Source organism: Myotis yumanensis, unplaced genomic scaffold (assembly GCF_028538775.1).
Source record: "Myotis yumanensis isolate MYYU_CA2020_CCGP unplaced genomic scaffold, mMyoYum1.0.hap1 SCAF_1, whole genome shotgun sequence".
Taxonomy (NCBI): domain Eukaryota; kingdom Metazoa; phylum Chordata; class Mammalia; order Chiroptera; family Vespertilionidae; genus Myotis; species Myotis yumanensis.
The window spans coordinates 49,425,599-49,444,598 of record NW_027223752.1 but is presented as its reverse complement, the minus strand read 5'-3'; the positions used below and the strand labels follow the sequence as shown (position 1 = coordinate 49,444,598).

At 50.2% G+C, this 19,000-nt stretch overlaps 1 protein-coding gene across 1 annotated transcript in view; it reads right to left on the bottom strand.

Annotated features, from left to right (window-relative positions):
• Positions 1 to 618: 618 nt before the first annotated feature.
• ANP32A (acidic nuclear phosphoprotein 32 family member A) overlaps positions 619 to 19,000 on the bottom strand; it is a 41,542-nt gene continuing 23,160 nt past the window's right edge. Inside the window, exons 2-7 of the mRNA XM_070420341.1 lie at positions 8,906 to 9,055; positions 8,542 to 8,664; positions 5,835 to 6,036; positions 4,289 to 4,386; positions 2,113 to 2,179; positions 619 to 1,842 (exon numbers count right to left, since the gene is read on the bottom strand). Of these exons, the coding sequence (XP_070276442.1) occupies positions 1,781 to 1,842; positions 2,113 to 2,179; positions 4,289 to 4,386; positions 5,835 to 6,036; positions 8,542 to 8,664; positions 8,906 to 9,055 (702 nt within the window). The 3' untranslated portion in view covers positions 619 to 1,780. The remainder of the gene's footprint in view (positions 1,843 to 2,112; positions 2,180 to 4,288; positions 4,387 to 5,834; positions 6,037 to 8,541; positions 8,665 to 8,905; positions 9,056 to 19,000) is intronic.

The following is a 19,000-nucleotide window of genomic DNA, read 5'->3' as shown; positions in this document are numbered from 1 at the left end:
GGAAAACACAGCACCTTGCATGCAAGTGTTAGACATGTCAGCTTTTGGTGCCATGACACTACTACTAAGCATTTGTTCTAAGAAATCCTCAAAACGTGTAACAGAATGTCCACTGTGGTGCTAAGCTGGAAATGACATCTAACCATTGGTTAGGATGGAACACATCAGAATAGTTAGTGGGCCGCTACCTGTCCTTAGATGTTTTTGAAGACCCGTTAGAGGTAGAGAAATGACCATAATAATGCTAAGTCAATAAGGAACAAATGTGTTCACACATTCCTGAGGCTCTCAAGCCTATGTTCTATTTTACAGTCTGAACAACAAAACAATGGAAGGTACTCAGAATAAGGTATGGTCCCAAGGTTGGCCTAACATTTTGGTGACTGTTTGGTTTTTTTTTATCTTTTTCTGTTTACACTTCTCCCCCCTCCAACATGAAGCTTTTCATGAAGAAAGCACACTGCTGAGTCTTGCTTTGAGACCAAAGTGTCCAAACGTCGTATCGGGTTACACATCCCATGAGAAGAGATATGTTGTCAGGGAGCCCTGTCAGCGAGCAGGTGGTGTGGAACGCATCTTAGATCAATGGCCTGTTGGACTCAAAGAAGCCATCCCAAAAAAGTTGTATAAAAAGATTTATTGAAATTTATCAATGACAAACAGACATAAAACTCAAAGTTTGGCTCTTCTGAGGGGGAGGAAAGGAACTGGTGCAGATGCTCTTTTGTACAGATGAAACACGGGCCAGGAAACACGTCACTTCTAAAGCAATCCAGAAGAGGACAATGAAAGCAAACCTGTACATTCACTAGGAATTTGCAGTCATTTCAGATTCCCACTAGGTAAGAAAATACAATTTTGCGCTAGTTTGTCCGTGCTCGGGCGTATGAAAACAAACAAACAAACCCAGCCGACATGCAGCAACACCTCCTGCACTTAGCTTTGTAAAAACGGTCTAAGCACAGGAGTACATGTGGAAGAATTCTCTTGTCATTTTGTAAAACAAAGCGTTCTAATATTTTACAGAACAAGAGAGGGGAGTTTTTTAAAAATCTTTTAAAGAGGTTAACGGTTAAGGGTTTGCTTCTTCTCTTTTCATTCTAACCACCAAATCCATTTTACTCATGAGCCTGCTGTTTTCAGCTCTCTGGCTCATAGCTCCTACTCCTAAGAGTGACATCAGAGTCTTCTTCGTAGAACGAAGCCCACCACCATCTGTGAAGAGGGAAAGGGAATGAGATGGGGACTGTCCCCAGCCAGTGCCAAAATACGCCTTTAGGTTGCTATTTAAAACCAGGGCGGGCGTTGGATGTCTCTAACAGGCCCAAGAAATGCAGAAACCACGTGAACCAGAACAAGAGGTAAGATGTGGCTGGTGCTCAGTCGCTCCTGGGCTTTGAGAAACCAAACCGAGGCAGCCTCGGCCTTCCAACCAACTCAAGAGACTCAGGAGATACCAGGAAATGTGAGAGACCTCCAAACCATCCTCTCTGAGGGCATGGAACAAATGCTCACTTGGTGTGTACTCAGCTATTGCAATTACAGGGACAAAAACAGACACAAAAAAAGTAGGGGGAAAAATAAAGAGTGGCAGTAAAAATAGTATTTTATTCCACCCCCTCCCGCCCACCCTCTCCCCACAACCCCCAGTACACTTTTCCCCTCTCGTTCCCACAGCAACGTTACAATCAGAAAAAAATAAGTTTCGGGGGTCAGGATTTGGGGGGTACGGGTAAAAACAGTCAAATCACAATAGGAATTTTTCAAAATAGGTATCCACTTAGTCATCTTCTTCTCCTTCATCTTCAGGTTCTCGTTTTCGCTTCTGACCCTTTTCTTCTTCTAGAAGAGTAAGGAAAAAGCATTCAGATTAAAGAGCGGCCCCACCTCTGATTTATCCCCCCCCCCCCCCCCCAACTGAAGCCAGGGGACCAGACATCTAGGAAGCTTTGCCCTCCTGGCAACTGAGCCAGGACATCTGCAAAGCCAGGCAGGCACCTGCAGCCTCAGATGGGCATGTTCTGCCCATTGCCAGGTCCCTGGGGTCTACACAATCTACTGTCAACTGAAGGGGCTAGCTGCTACCAGCCGAGAGTACAAAGGCTGCCATACCACCAGCAGCCTCTTCTTCATCTTCCTCATCGTCTACTTCCCAGTCGTTATAATCTTCTTCATCCTCCTAGGAGAGAAGATGTGTGCCGTCATCATAGTGCCCCGGGCCACGGACCTGCCGAGGAAGCCACTTTCCCCAGCACTGATCTCAAAAAAGGCAGGTCATCCCCAGCCTCTCAGAGCCCCATGCAAGGACATTCTTTCCCATCACAGACCCCTCTTAAGATTCTATGGAAAGCTTTAAACTCCTCCCCAGAAAATACCCCTATCACATACAATACTTGCAAACAACGTCAGGGGGGTGTGGTTCCTACCCCAGGTCAAGAGCTCCTGAGCTGAAGTCCCTACAACTCAGGCAGCATTCTAATCCAACGCGCTGCTCTCTTAGGAGAACAGGTTCCCAAGCAGACTCTCTGCCATGGAAAGTAGGCCATCCTTCCATCTGTCCTCAATCTAGTGCTGGCTTCAAGGAAGACCCCAGTTCCAGCAAACACAGATTCTGTGGGCAAGTCCAACCTCACCCCACACAGCCCAGCACCATCTTGCAAACTTGGACCACGTGGAGGGGAGAATAAATTCAACTGAGGGCATCATCCCAGCTTGGTAAGATCCAGCCAGATGTGTGACTTCATTCTCAACACAGGACCCTTGCTTTATGTTGCTCCCGTGTTACATGCTAGTTAAATCTCTGCCTGTTGAACACTGTTCCTAAAGCATCAGGCAAGCCATTGTTTAAAAAGAACTTGGTGATAGACTTCTTTTTGTCAAGGGAAATATCCTTTTATGTCACAAAAGAATTCCTTAATCAGTCTGTTTGCTGAGACTGGAGTGTGTGTGTGTATGTGTGTGTGTGTGTGTGTGTAAGCTCTCCTTTACTGAAAGCTGGAAATCTGCAGATGGTCAATGAGATCACACACACACACATACACATACACACCCCAACCCTGCACGCTGCAGCTTCTGTGGCAGGAAGAACAAGACAAAGAAGCGCATTAGTCAACACGACTTACTGCCCTGTCCTGGGAGGGGGGGAGGCCTGTTTTCCTAAGGGTTCAGAGGTGAGCCTAGCAGCCTACACTCAGGGAGAAGAGCAACTGCACCGAGACCAGGCAGGAACCAAGCCCATCGACCAGCTCTCCTCCCCGCCTGGACCTGCCTGCCTCTCCCAAGCCTGGGCTGTGCCGGCTGGGAGATCCTGCCCAGGTGGGTGTGCTCGGCAGGTGGGTGTCTGTGTGCTCAATCAGGAGACAGAAAACCGGGAGAAACCAGGAGCCTTGTCCATGCTGTTATCATTTTAAACCTCCCCACGTCTAACTTTTATAATCAGCAAGAGCTGATGCAGAATTTTGAACAAATCATGGAAAATGACTCTGCTCTAGAGAGATTCAGAACACCCGATACAAAACCCAGCACGCTGAGCCGGCATCTTGGAGAAGGAAGGGTGTGAAAGCCTAAAATAGCAAGTGGTCAAACACCCTTGTCAGACACTGTCCTTAAGCATTTTACTCATAAATTAGTTTATCCTCTTGACAATGTAGTGAGTTGATCCCTATTTAAAAACCAGATGGCTATTTCACAGATGAAGAAATAGGCCCAGAAAGGTCAAGGAATTTGTCCAGGGACACACAGCCAAATCTCTGTGCTATGTTACCACTCACAGACACATCACAGACTTACCAAAAAACTAGGAACCAGTCAATGTGTGAAGAAAATGGCACTACTCCCACTCTGTGCACTAGACCCTTGTCACTGTGATTTGGGATCCAGCAGTGTCTTTCATTATCCATCAGCTTAGGGCAGTCTTTGATTTTCCCTAATACACTGTGAGTGCTCAGTGAATTAACATAGGGATGCAGGAGGGCAGGACATGGGGACACGGTTGCAGTAAGAACTAATTTCACACAGAAACGAGGGCCAGGCTTACCCCAGCGGGTGAGGTGTCCTCTTAACCTGCCTCCAGAATCCCCTCTCGCCCGCTCCTCATCCACCTTCCCAGGGCTTGCTGCAAGTCTGGCCTCGTTCAAACCAGCCCAATAAAGGGCCCTGAAATGGACTCATTTCCCCAACCAGGGCTCCTGCGCTTCCCAAGGTTACTGAGGCATTTCCTGGGACTGACCCAAAGGCAGCAAGTAAGAGGGGCTCAGGGAGATGGTACCCCACCCAGCCAGGCACTGACCTCTTCCTCTCCACTCACATCCTCCTCTTCACCTTCTTCCTCCTCTTCTTCATCCTCTTCATCTTCCACTAGATGAGCATCCTCATCATACTCTTCCTCTGTGCAGTGGAAATGGGGACAAGAATGAATTGGTGGTGAGCTGGCTCCTCCCTTGCACAGCACAGGCCCCAGGCTGGCGGGCCCGGCAGGGGTGGTAAGGTCCTCAGTGTGGGGCCTATGACCTCACACCCCACCAAGGCCCAAAGCCTAGATGCCTGAAGGTGACAGAACACATCCTAAAATGATCCAGAAGATAAGCACTTGAAGTGGTGTGAGCGACAAGTCCTCCTCCCCTAGCTGTACAAAAATGAGAGATCTTTTGTGGAGGTTGAGACCACAGAGAAATGGAGGGATCAGAGGAACAGTTATGAATTAATTTCACAGCCGGGAAAGCTGAGAAATTAATTCTTTTAGAAAGAGCATCCAGCCAAACTGCTCACTTTAAAGCAAGTGTGGGGTACATCAGCCTACAGGTTGTATAAAGCCCCGAAATATTTGGTCTGGCCCTGCCAAGGCATTAGGGGTGAGTTAATTGTTTGACCAAATATAGCAGACTAATTTTTAAGTTGATAATTCTGTATGGCCCTCGAATGATGTCATAAATATCCAAATGGCCCTTGGCAGAAAAAAGGTTCCCCACCCCCAGAAGAAATCTGAGGCAGAGGGGAGAAGTGACTTGTTCAAGGTCACACATCACATTAGTTTGTGCCTAGAAACCTGGTCTCAGGACTCCAGTCCTGGGCCCTTTATATTGTGTCACAAAGTGCATGAATATCTTGCAAAATACTCCCATCTAACAAGGAAAACCAAAATCTTGGGTCTGAATTAACCAGGCAAGTATCTCCATTCTCAACTGTACTCTGGCCATGAAGACCCATGGAAAAGCCACACTACGCTGGTGACGAGGGAAGGTAAGAGAAGGCACCCTTTCCTTTCCCTCCCTGCAACCCTGGCTGCTCGCCACACTGCCAGGGAGCCCACCATGCCACCTGCAGCCTCTACTTGCCCGGGTCCCTGGGGCTCCCAAGTTCACACCCCCGAGTCCTGGACTGTGGTTCTCTGGGCTGCAGCCACCAGGGGGCCCCACAACCTCTCCAGCTCCATGACTGGACACCTCAGACCATACCCCACCTTCCTCTATCTGCTCACCCCTCCCTGGGACAGTGTCTGAGTCTAGAGTCATTCCAGTGGGACTTTGGAAAGGGGGGAAAAAACAACAACAAAAAACCAACTGAGGCTTCTGCTAGATGGTCTTTAAAAAGTTACTATACAGTCAGAGTCTGAGGATGTTTCTCAGGCTCACGCACAGTTCTTTTAGGGGAGTCAACCAATGGCCCAGATTAGGGACACCAGTAAGCATAGCAGAGAGCCCCACTCCTTCCATAGCTTTGGAAGGAGGTTGACAGTCCTACCCCTCAGTAGCCAGCGGGGCCTCCCAACACGCAGGCCACCCCTCTGTAAAGCAGGGAGGAACCAGGCCTGCCCTGGCCTTCCCTCGGCCACCCACCATCCTCATCCTCCTCGTCCTCCTCCTCCAGGCCCTCTACGTAGCCCTCGGCGTCGGAATCAGGGGCCTCCTTGTCGTCCCGGTCATAGCCATCGAGATATGTAAGTTGTGGGAGGAGCTTGAACACGTTTTCTCGGTAGTCGTTCAGGTTGGTTACCTCACAATTGAAAAGGTCTAAGCTCTTGAGGTTTTCTAACTTTTTCTGCAAGCAGAAAAATAAAGTCAGCAGGGAGTGACCTGTGGGAGGCAGGAGAGGAGGGGACAGGTGGGGAGAGGGGAAACCACCCAGGGGAGCAGGTGGGGATGAAGTGAGACAGTGTGAAGAACAGAGGCCACAGGGGGTAAAGAATTCTGATTTGGTTCTGCGTGGCCACAATGTCCACCCAAACACATCACCCCTGGGGGATGGGCCTCAGTTTCTTCACTTGGAAAATGAAGGGTTGGATTTTATCGTTAAAATCTCATCCAATGCCCACACTTTCATTCTGCTTAAATTAAGGTGGGGCTCTCTTGGTGCATGAGACAGGAGCTGTGCTGCCTGCCCCTGTGACGAGGGGCCAGACGGGAACTAACATGGCAGCATGAGCCAACATACTAACCCCTGCTGCTAGAATAATAGGAGTCAACACAGCACTTGTGTATTAACTCAGTTTGTCCTCAGAACCCTGATAAGGTAGAAATAATCATTCACTCGTATTCCAGATGAGGAAATAGAGAACTGGGGTTTGGCAGCCCCGCCTCCCCCCTGTGCATACTCTCCACCATGCTGCCTGTCAAGAAGGACAAGAGAAAAACCGGCATAGGATCCAGATTTTGTTCATGGCACTTAACATGAATACAATTGCTTTGGAAAAGCTTTATCTAAGAGGGTTTAAGCTCATATATTCCTGCTTGGTGTCTGAGGAAACTGAGGCCCAGGAAGTGGAAGGGTCACACAGATAGCAAGAATACCCTGCCCCAGGCCAAGCCCCTGCTCCCGTGGGGCCAGGCCTAACAGGTGACTAAAGCCACTGTCCCTCACGGTCAATGTCAGGAACCAGGTTGCTCTCTCAAGAGCTCACGATAGAGACCTGACCATTCTCAGCAGAGGGTCAAGGGCAGGGAGGGAATCTGGGCTGTGGTTTGGGTAGGTGAGCCCAGCACCCCCAACCAAAGCAGTGGCCCACCCTTTAGTGGTGAGTGTAACCCATCGGTCACACTGATCCTAGGAAAAGGAAGCTACAAAAACGTGTGGTCTGGGTGGGAGGAGCATGGTGTGTGTGTGTGTGTGTGTGTGTGTGTGTGTGTGTGTGTGTTTATATCTGATCTCTAACAATGATTGATCCACAGTGTTTTATACACTTGGTCCCTCACCTCCCAAACACACAGATAGACCTCCACACATTTTTCCTTTTGTAATGAAATCAAGACTTTCAGATATACAAAATTGTTTTGCTTTCCGATCAGGAGGACTTGACAAGAAGTTCCATGGGAAGGCCATTCTAGTGGGTGACCCCATGCCACAGATGGGCAGAAAATGTGTGGCTTCCCGTTCTGCCACCGGGGGCATCCACCAATCCCCCAAGCACCCACAGAGGGCAAAGAGTGCTTTTTGGACAAGAACCTACAAACCCAACTGAGGAATGCTCCAACCTCGACCCTCAGGGCTTTTCCCTGATTCTAAGTTGCATGGCGTATGAAGTGACTCTTAGGTGTATATTTACAATAAGTGTGTTTATTTTGTGTGGTAATATTTCTATCTTTCAAAAAATCTACTAATGAACCAATGACACATCTTACAGTTGACCTCCTTTAAAAAAAAATCAAGATAATTCAGTCATTCAGATCCTGCTTATGTAAAAATTGATATCCTGACCAGGACTTGCCTGTTCCGGCTAGTAAGAATGTTTGGGGTGTGTTCAGCTCCAGGAAGACAGCAGAGGAAGGCCGGCACGAGGCTCCCAGACCACAGTTCTCTGCCATCCCGGACGGCTTGTGTCGGGGCCAACCCATCTCTCACCCTTCAGAGGCACCAGCCTCGGGCCAGTCAGTGACCAAGAAGAAAACAGATTTGCCTCCTCTGGGATCAGCCTAATTCTTGGATGGATCCTCCTTCCCCAAAGAGGAGCCAGGAGCTTGAAGAAATGTCAGCTCCAGTTTCCAAAATGAAGCAGACACTGCATGAGGAAAAGCACGAGGCCAGAAGCCGAGACTAGGGCAGTGATGGCGAACCTATGACACGCGTGTCAGAGGTGACATGCGAACTCATTTTTTTGGTTGATTTTTCTTTGTTAAATGGCATTTAAATATATAAAATAAATATCAAAAACATAAGTCTTTGTTTTACTATGGTTGCAAAGATCAAAAAATTTCTATATGTCACACGGCACCAGAGTTAAGCTAGGGTTTTTCAAAATGCTGACACGTCGAGCTCAAAAGGTTCGCCATCACTGGACTAGGGTCCTGGTCTTCACCCAGACTGCCAGCCTGGCTGTGTGACCTGGGCCCAGTCACTTAACTTCTCTAGGTCTCAGTTTCTTGACGGATGAAGCAGAAATAGTTGCTCAAACTCTATCTCACAGTACACAGTGAGAATCAAATGAAGTAAAATAAGTGTGTGTGTGTTGGGGGGGGGGGGGGGGGGGAGACGTTATACAAAAGCAGCATTCCCTGCTATCAGTCCCGCCCTCCGCCCGCCCTGTGGAGAGGGAAGGGCCCAATGACTCACCAGTGGCTCTATTGTGCTGAGGTCTTTAATTTTGTTGCCACTTAAGTTTAGATGCTTGAGGTTCGGACACTTTTCTGCCAATACTTCCAGGCCCCCTGAGATTCTGTTATCGCTTAGTTCAAGCTAAACAAGGCAGGGAAATAAAAAGCAGAAACAGCTCTTAAAATGAAGGTTCTACGCTCAGAGCCTTGCAGACAGCGGGGCAGGCAGCTGGATACACCCTCAATTATGCTCCCTAAACATGAAGTGATGGCCATTCCTCCTCCCCACCCCCACCGCCTGCTTGAGGGCACACGTGCACGTATGTACACACACACACACACACACACACACACACACACACACTCCTCTACACTCCATTTACCTTCTTAAGTTTGTTTAACTTTGGTAAGTTTGCGACTGAGGTGAGGCCTACGTTGATTGTACTTAAGAACTCCAGTTCTTCAAATTCATCTGTGAGGCCTTCGATTTTGCCTTCACAAGACCGACAGTTGTCCAGGACAAGCTCTTTCACCTGGAAAGGGAAGGACTGTGTGAATGGAGGAAGGAACGGGGCCGAGGCAGAAAGGTGTCAGGCCTCCTCGGAGGACCGGGAGACAAAGCCAGGGAGCACTCCCTCGTTAAAAACGGCACTGCACATGCCCACCCTGGTCTTTCTACCCGGGGGGCTCAGGTTGAGGTGAGCGGAGCTGCAGAACCAGGGGCCACTCCAGACAGGACGCACGGCTGAACTGCAGAAGGTAAATTCAGTAAACCCTGCTGCATCGGCAACACTGGTGGTCTCATTCCAACCCTAACCATGCACCGCCACAGCCTCCAGATCCTCGCTCTAACGTCAGGAGACCTCTGAGCCTCTCCCCACGCCCATCATGACCCCAGCCTGACCGGCCTGAGGCCAGCTCCCTACTTCCCCTCCTCAGCCCCTGTGCTCCCTGCCCCTCCATGTGTCTGTGACCTTCTTCCTGCTGGCGTACCCTCCCTCTCTTGCTCTCACACCGCTCTTGCCACCAGCCATAACCTGCCCACCTAGCCTGGAATTTGTCACCATGGTCACTGCTTGGCCTACCCCAGGGTAGGGAGAGACAATTACCGGGCTCCTCCAACTCTCCATTCGCTAGACCACTGCTGTCCCACAGAACTTCCTGCGGCCAGGGAAACCCTGCGCTGTCTGAGAGGGGAGCCACTAGCCATTGGTGGCCCCTGCGCACCTGCAATGTGGCTGGTGAGACCGAAGAACGGAGTTTTAAATTTAATTTAATTTTAATTAATATTAAGAGACATGTAAGCTACCATATCGGATATCTCAGTTCTCGGCTTTGCCCTTTGGGGACCTGAGTGGATGTGGAAGGAGAGAATGGAAATCCACAAGCCAGGATGGACCCAGAATGAAATGCTGAGGGCGACCAAGTCCAAAAGCTGGTCTTCGGAGGCACTTCTATGGCTCTGCCCCTGCCCAACTCTCCGGAGGCAGTTTGCCCTATTAGGGGTCTTAGATTCTCCTCTCTTGGGCCCCAAATCCTTTGTTTCTAATGAGGCAGAAAGAACTGATAAAAAAGCCACCCTCTCATTGGGTTTTTAGAAGGCAGACCTGGCTGACGCCGGAGGCCAGGCTTTCGGACACTAGCTGAGAAGAGCGATCATGTCTCAGGCCTGAACTGACCCAGGGAGTCAACCAGGGCAGCCGGGGTGCTGGTCCTCCAGGCAGATGCCAGTTACCCACTCGGGTCCCTGACAGGCTGACAGGCCCTGGCCCCCCAGGGCTGACAGGCACCTTACAGATGATTCCTCCTGGCTGCACCTGGGCCTGACACAGCACCCTGCCTGCTCCCTGCAGCCCCCAGGAAACACGCACTGCTGCCGCCTGGCCATGCCGGCCCTAGGACTTCTACCCCCAGGCCTGACTTCTCACCTCCAGGTCACAAGGATAGGCCCATCCTTCTCAGCAGCAGCCTTACAATGTCCAAAGGGTGATTGCTGCCCCTTAGAGCCTCTTCTCGGGGATAAGCAGTCGGACCCTCTAACCTGCCTGCCAGGCTGCCCCACGCTTCCCTGCAGCAGTTTGCATAGCTCTTCCCTGCAGGGCCCAGGAGGACCATCTTGCCAAGGTCCTCCAGGTGCCCCTCCGATTGGGGCATCTCTGGGTCAAATGCCAACTTGGGGGAACAGACCCACAGCAGGCCTGCCGTGCCCCTCCTCAGGCTACCCTTGCCAGTGGGCAGACTAGGGGAGCTCAGGGCACATCAGTGCTCTCTTCCTCCCTGCTGGAGCGATGCACGCGGCTCAGCCCAGAACAGTGGCAATTTGCAAGGAGGGGCCGAGCACAGCACAGCATTAACCCCTCACGGCTAGGAAGCTCTGGGCCTAGGCACTGGCGCCAAGGCCCACCTTTCCTGGGGCCTTTCCTGTCCGTTCCCACTCTCTCAGTCCCCAGGAGAGGCCAGATGTCCAGGTCAAGTCACCTTCTCAAGGTCAGTGGCAAGAATGCCTGGGAATAAGTCCTACCCTAGGGCAGGAAATCAGTGTAGAGCCAGGAAGCCAGGCCTCAGGGGAGCAGAGCAGATGGAGGGAGAGCAACTGTACTGGGGGAGGGAGGACCCTCCTTCAGTCTGTAGTAAACGCCGGAGTCACAGGGCCCACCATCTTCTTTAGTTACTGTTTCCTTGGAAGGTCTTGGGAGTTCTGTAACCTCCACCAAAGAAAGACAAATATGAGAACGGATTCCAATCCGCCCTCAACGATTTCAGACATGCGATTTCTCTAACCGGGTCAACGCCGTCTCCTCTTAAGGCCATTAGCCAAGGAGAAGGCCCCAGAGCTGGGGGGAGGTGGTGCTGGAGAGTCAAGGGAATTCCTCCTGGAAGTCGACCTCTTTCCCGGAGCAGCACAGTGCTGCCTGGGAATTCTACCGACAGAGGCTCCAGCTCCAGCACCACACCAAACTGGTGGCCATTCCTCTCCGGACCAATATGCAAGTAAGTGCTACTATTACTACTGTGTTATTAATAACAATCCTGGGCTCTTTCCTGAGCCCTCAGCAGGCACCCTCTAAGTGCTAGACCCACAATGGCTCCACAGGGCATTCTCCCGTTTCTCAAGGGCAGGAGTGGTCACAGGAGGGTGTCTGCTGGGCCTGGTGGTCAGTGTTGGCTCCCGATGATTTCTGACATTCTCATATATAGGGCACAGGCGCTCCCAGAGCCCCAACTCAATCAAACAAGCTGCCCTGGCAGCCACCTGCTCCCCTTCTACCCCTCTTTTAACTGTTCCACCGGCCGGGTGGGGGCCACTCCCAGCAGTTTCCACCCTGGTTACACTTCCTCAGTAACCAAAGCACAAAACAACCCAGCCCTCGCTCAGATGAGGCTGAAGTCAGGGAGCACCGATCTGGAGAGGGGCTGGGGGACCCCACTCTCCCCAGGGAGCAAGAGGCTGCTTCGTCACTGGCAAGGGAGGCCTGTGGTGTCTGGGGGCCAGGTCTGTGGGGTTTGTAGGTCTGTGGGGCGTGCAGGATCCCCGGGGTTTCTGCATTTCCTTCCTGTTGGGGGTTTCAACACTCTTTGGGGTGAGATTAAAGAGGAGGGGCAAGTCCAGGCTTAGACCCCAGGGTGCTAATTTCACCAAAATGTACAAACCACACTGGGGGAAACCCCTTCTTTGTGGGTCGATGGGGATGGCAGATAAGCTGCCTGTGAAAAGTCTGAAATGGATCAAACAGGAAAAAACAAAAATGCCAGCCCAACAGCGGAAGTCAGTGGGCCCACCCCTACCTCGGACGAGGGCCACACTTCTTAGAGCTCCCGAATAGGAACAGGCTATCTATCCACACCTCCAACTCGCCCCAGCGTTCCTTAAACCACTTTGAACTGCCGCAATTGCCACCCGCTTCCTCCCGTCTCTGCTTGGTGACCATGCTCTAAACCAGCAGTTCTCAACCTGTGGGTCTCGACCCCTTTGGGGGTTGAACGACCCTTTCACAGGGGTCACCTAAGACCATCGGAAAACACATATATAATTACATATTGTTTTTGTGATTCATCACTATGCTTTAATCATGTCCAATTTGTAACAATGAAAATACATCCTGCATATCAGATATTTACATTACAATTCATAACAGTAGAAAATTACAGTTATGAAGTAGCAACGAAAATAATTTTATGGTTGGGGGTCACCACAACATGAGGAACTGTATGAAAGGGTCGCGGCATTAGGAAGGTTGAGAACCACTGCTCTAAACCCTTCCAGGTGAAGAGAGCATCCCTGACATTCCAGGGAGTGTTCTCCTTAAAAAAAAAACAAACTAAGGCCCATTTCCTCCTGCCAAATCCTGGGTGTGAGCTAAGTGCTAAGTTAAAATTAAACCGGAAATTTGTACTTTGGGTTTAGACTCTCTCCCAACTCCACTGGCTGTTTAAAAATATCCGAATGTGGTTACTCTCTTTCTAGTTCAACAGCTGGGACGACACTGCGTGTATCAGGAGCTCTTCAGACACACCAGTGACAAACCTACACAGGACCCTCTGCCTCACGCCTCAAGTGCTGACACCCCAGAGAAGCCTGAATAGCCACACTCGGCCCCAAAGAGATGTGAGTGGGGCACTAAGAAGTTCCCCAGAAGTCAGACTGCCCGGCCTCAGTATTTCCTGAAAAACTTGTCCACAAAGCAAGAGCGCAGTGGCCACTTCTCACCACCGAGAGCTGTGAGGTCCATGATCAACATGAACACATTATTACTGAGGAACCCACTGGTTGTTCCAAAACTGCAATCGTGTCTTTACAGTGGCTCCAATTTGGCCATTCCTCTGTGTTCCCAACACTGCAGCCTGGTCCTGGCCAGTCACGTAAGTCACGCTGAGCCTGCTCTGCTTCCCAAGGGGCCTCTGTGACAGCAGGGACATTGGACTCCTGGGAATAGGCTCTGCCTGGAGGCCAAGGACCCTGCTGAAGGCCTGAATGAACCCTGACTGTATCCCTGAGATGCTGGGCTCAGCCTCTGCAGAAAGGGGATGATATTTGTTAACCTATAAAATGCAAACTCTCGCCTAGAAAACATTCCCAGTTTGTGGCCACCGCCTGGGGGGAGCGGGAATTCAAGTCCCTAAACTAACCTGGAGGCCCTCCACTCTAGATCTTCCCCTACGTCCTCCAATCTCATTGCTCCCCGCTCTCATCCTTGCACAAGGCTCCCCTCCCCAGGAGGCCTTCCCCTACGTCCAGCTCTGAGCATCCCGGGGCACCAAAGGCAGCTGCTGCATGAATCATTTAATCGTGTATTAAGCATTCGAGCCTCCTAGAGGTCAGGGACTGTCCTTCTCCATAATCAGCCTAGCGGGGAGTGGACACCAGAGCAACTGCTTAACAAATGTCCTGTCTACCGTGCCAGGCACAACAGTAGGTGCGGGGCACACAGAGTAAGTCAAGCCATGAAATTTACAATGTAACTGGTCCAAGACAAGTTGAATGAACACCCTCCCTCTGTAAACAACAGCAGCAATGGTTTTCAGTATGTCTTGTATCCCGGAGACAAGCAAACTGCGCACACTCCTCCCTCCTGACCCAGAGCTCTGGCCCTCTCTCCGGACAGGGTGCTCCTGTGTCACTGTTCACCTGGGCCAATGCTGAGGGGACAGTGAGCAGGAGGTGTGGTGGCTGGCTAGGAGGAGACAGACAGCTGGCAAACAACTATAGTCCCGTGTGCCAGCGAGGAGGCATACTATGGGACCTAGAAAGACCAAGAAAGGGGGCACACATATCAAAGCCAGGACTGGCCATGTAGTTTGTAGGGCCCAGAGCAAAAGGAAAATATGAGAACCCTTGCTCACAAATTAAGAATTCTAAGACAGTGACAGCAGCACATTAAACCCAAGAGCAGGCCCTTCTAAGCATGGGGCCCTGTGTGACTCTACAAGTCATATGCCCGTGAAGCTGGTGCTGATTTACATGGACAACTTGGGCCTCAAACATAGTCCTCCGGGGGCCAGAACCAGAGTAAAGGAAGCCGAGTGAGAACTGCTCTTTATTTTCCCAGTGTTTCCTGAGGCAAGGTGGAGAGGTGGACAGAAGGCAGGCTCTGGCGTCATGACAGACCTGGCTCGAATCCATTCTCCACTTGCTTGCTCATCTCACCCCTCCTGAGCTCCTGCAATGACCAGAGTGCTGATCACTGAGGGTTGGATTAAATGAAATAATACTTTGAACATCCCAGCTGTGGAAAAAGCCATTTTTCTTCCCCTGGATCCAGACACATTTATTGCTGTGCCCCCCGTCAAAGCACAAGAATGAGAACAGCCCGACTGGTGTGGCTCCGCGGCTGGGCACCGACCTATGAACTAGGAGGTCATTGTTCAATTCCCAGTCAGGGCACATGCCCAGGTTGTGGGTTCAGTCACAAGTACGGTCATGCAGGAGGCAGCTGATAATAATTCTCTCTCATCATTGATATTTCTACCTTTCTCTCCCTCTCCCTTCCTCTCTGAAATCAAATATATACAGAGATATATAGATAGATAGATAATGAGAACAAAGGCAGGCCCCAGCAGATCTGAGTTACCTCAGCTGTTTGCAAGGCTTCCTCATGGAATATACAAGGCCTTTGAACAGTTTGGAGAACTAAGATAGTGTACCCCAAACCCACCCCTTTATTTTACATCCACGCCTTTTGATTATTTTTTTCCACTAACCTCAACCCTTGATTGTCTTTTTTCACTGAGCAAGACTTCAGTACATATTTGTAGCTTTGGTTTCAACCTCGTCAGTCCCTGACCAATTTAGTTTTCCAGTTCCAGCCTTGCACAGAAGAGAAGACTCAAATCAAATTGACCCTGCGGTGGTTTTGTGTGTGTGTGTGTGTGTGTGTGCGCTCATGGGTTTTAAATAGGTCAGCTTTTAAATGGGCCATCCCGTTGCAGATTTCTAGCTATAAGGCCAGACTGTTTGAGGCACCAATGCACAGGGGAAACGGGCTTCTCCCAAACATGTTCGATTAGAGTGATAAATGCTTGTGATTTTGTCATTGTAACCATAAAATCTAATTTTGCTTCACAGTTGGTGTGACAAAACCTGCAAAAATCAGTGAGGTTCCACGGGGTAAAAGTCGGGCTCTGGGAGAAAAGTCAGACATTTCGAAAGCTAGACAGGCCTTAGGGATCATCTAGGCCAGTGGCTTGCTGACCACAACGCGCAGTAAAAATTCCATTTACACCTTGACTCAGGGCATACCTTTTTGTGTGCATATAGACATACACACTGAAACAAAACTTACCCTGTTAAAATTACTCCTTTCTAGTACATTCAAAAAAAAATTTTAAACCCACGGTTTGCAAAATACTGGTCTAGTTTAGCCCTTTTCTCAGAGGAAGAAGCCAGGACCAGAGTTTGCGTAGAGCTTAGGAACCCCAGGCTGGGTGATTCTTCTGCTGAACCATGTACACTGTACCGCTGCTCTTGTCAGAAGCCACAGTCCCCTGTGGAAGACCCAGGAAATGTCCATGTAGCCTTCAGTTTCTGTTAAGAGGAGGGTATTCCTCAGCCTTGATGGTAGCTGAGACAGGTGTCCACACCTCTTAAAGATCTTTGAAAAGACGCAGGGACCACATTTCTAAAAAAGGAAAGGAAGAAAAGGAAGAAAAGGAGGAAAAGGAAGGAAGGAAGGAAGGAAGGAAGGAAGGAAGGAAGGAAGGAAGGAAGGAAGGAGGGAAGGAAGGAAGGAAGGAAAAAAAGAAAAGGAAAGAGAGAGAGAGAGAGAGAAAGAAAGAAAGAAAGAAAGAAAGAAAGAAAGAAAGAAAGAAAGAAAGAAAGAAAGAAAGAAAGAAAAGAAAGAAAGGAAAGAAAGAAAGAAAGAAAGAAAGAAAGAAAGAAAGAAAGAAAGAAAGAAAGAAAGAAAGAAAGAAAGAAAGAAAAGAAAAGAAAATCTCTCCAAGATTAAAAAAAAAAAAAGCATCTGAGTGTGTGGATTTTGTTTCCTACAATAGAGCTCTGGAGGCACGGGCGGGTGGGAGCACATGGCCGCGGGAAGTCGGTGACGCCATCCTTATTATTTTAGGGAACCGAGCAACGCAAGCAGGGGCGCTGCAGCAGCGGTAATTAAGCTGTCGGCCGGCAAGGGTAATAGGCTGCGCACCGGCTGGGGGAGGGCTTGTATTAACATAAACCCTGTGACTGGCTCCCTCGCCGCCTGGAACTGGATTCCTACCTCCTCCTCGGGTGTGGGGAGGACTTGGTGGCTGTCTCGCCAAGACAGAGGAGCTGGTTCCACTGCAGATGCTTCCTGCAGCCAGAAGGACAGACTCAGAGCCGGAACCACCCCAGGACCCGCCCAGGTGGGTGTAGGACCTGGGCTTTGGGCCTTCCAATGGGCCTGTTTAACTTCTTGTGAACTTCAGCAAGGCTGGGGCCCCTCCCTGATGTTCTGCCTTCGCTTTCCTCCCCTAAAATCTCATTTCTCCCTTCCAGCCATCTCCTCCACTTCAAGGACTTGTCAGTTCCACCTCCTGCAGGAAGCTTTCCCTGATTGCCCAGCCCTGCACCAGCACTGCCTGATGTAAGAGCACAGGAATGAAAGTAGTCCAAGAGCAAGAGAATACAGGCTTAGAAAGCTGTTTGGGAGCCAGGAAGTGGGGAGCAGTTCAGAAGGGAGAAGTGAGGCTCTTGGAATTTGTGGGTGGCATGATCAATTGAAAAAAATCCAGCAGGCTGCATCTTCTAAGTGGTCCCTCCCTACCTTCAGTAGATCCGGAAGGTCTGAAGAAGCAAAAGTTGGAAACACAGTCCAGTGAAGACCCTGGTCCCAGCAGGTGGCATGTGAATGGGACCAGAAGAAGGAAAGGGGAGAAGATGTGGGCAGGTGCAGTGCAAAGGATGCTCGACACACTGTTTGACCTGGACTCTGGTGCTCACTTGGCCACTACCTTGCTTTCGAGCTGAGGGAGGTCATGTCCACTCTCTGGGCTTCTGCCAGCCCCTAGTCCACATACTGAACAATGGAGCCTGAGTACAGAGGTGCGATTCCTTCTGGCTCCAAAATCCTGTAGTCCACACACTTTTAGTCCAATTTCAGTCACTGTTCTCCAAAAGTAGGTGGGAAATTTCATGGGCTAAAGAAGCCCGGAATTCATCACTAAGGAATGCCAGAAAGGAAATACAGGACACTGGACAATTACCCTGATAATTACTGGAATGCAAAAGTAAGTCATGTAGTCGATTAAAACACATCTGGACCACAAAAACAGCCCCCACAAGTCTGGGGTGTTGTGTTCCAAATGTGGGAGTCTGGCTTCCTCCATGTGATGTCCGCCAGCCATCTCACAAGGCAGCAGGGGGCAGGCACCTCAGCTGACGGGGTCCCTTCTCTGATCAACAACCCTGTGATTCTTAAAAAACCCACACCACCCACAATGACCTCATTACAGAGCCACAGCACTGGCCACGAGGAGACTGAAGAGGAAGGCCTAGAGAGCAGGGGTGGATAAATCCTGGTCAATCTTCCTAAAACACCGCTTGAATCACCTCCCATCAGTCCCTGTCCCAAAGCTTTTAATGGCCATGGGGATCAAGTGCAAATCCAGAGGAGGATTTCCAGCCCCCCCACCATCATGGCTCTCTGACCAAACCCCTTGTGCCTCCTCTGAAGGTAGTCTGTCCCTGCCTCACCCCTCTACCAGGCTCCCTGACCGGCAGCGAGCACCATGACACCACCTGGCATTTCTTCCCCATGGTACAGAAAACAAAGTGCTTCCCCAGGCATCATCGCATCTACCTTGTCCACAGACAAGTGGAGTTCTACCCTCCCAGAGAACGTGTCCCTGTCCACCAGGCCCCCTGAGAGCCACTGCCAGGCCACAGGACATCTGGCGGTCTTTATCCCTGCTCCCCTCCTCCAGACACAGCCTTTCTAAGGTCTCAGCAGCCTCTGGTGCTCTGCCTAGAGGAGCTAGCTTTCAGAAACACAGGTCACTCCAGCTAGAGGAGAGGAAGAAGTGGGGTGGGCAAAGGCTGACCCCTTACTCACTTTCTAAAGCAAAGTGCCCCACTAACTCCACTCTTGGGCAAGTCAACACAAATATATTTTTTAATTTTTAAATATTTTTATTGATTTCAGAGAGGAAGGGAGAGGGAGAGACAGAAACATTAATGATGAGAATCATTGATCAGTTGCCTCCTGCACGCCCCCTACTAGGGAGCCCACAAATGGGCATGTGCCCAGACCGGGAATTGAACCATGACCTCCTGATTCATAGGTCAACGCTCAACCACTGAGCCACGCTGGCCGGGCAAAAAAATATATATTTTTAAAATGGCTTCCTGGACCCTCTGTCCCAGCTCACTAATGCGGTTGATTTTGGCTACTGCGATCAGATTCAAGGATTTAAGCCTGGCTGGGCTGGGACCACTTGTGGACAGCGGGGGCTATCTGCTGCAGAGATCCCACCCAAATCCCTGGGTCAGCAGGGTGTGAAAAGGG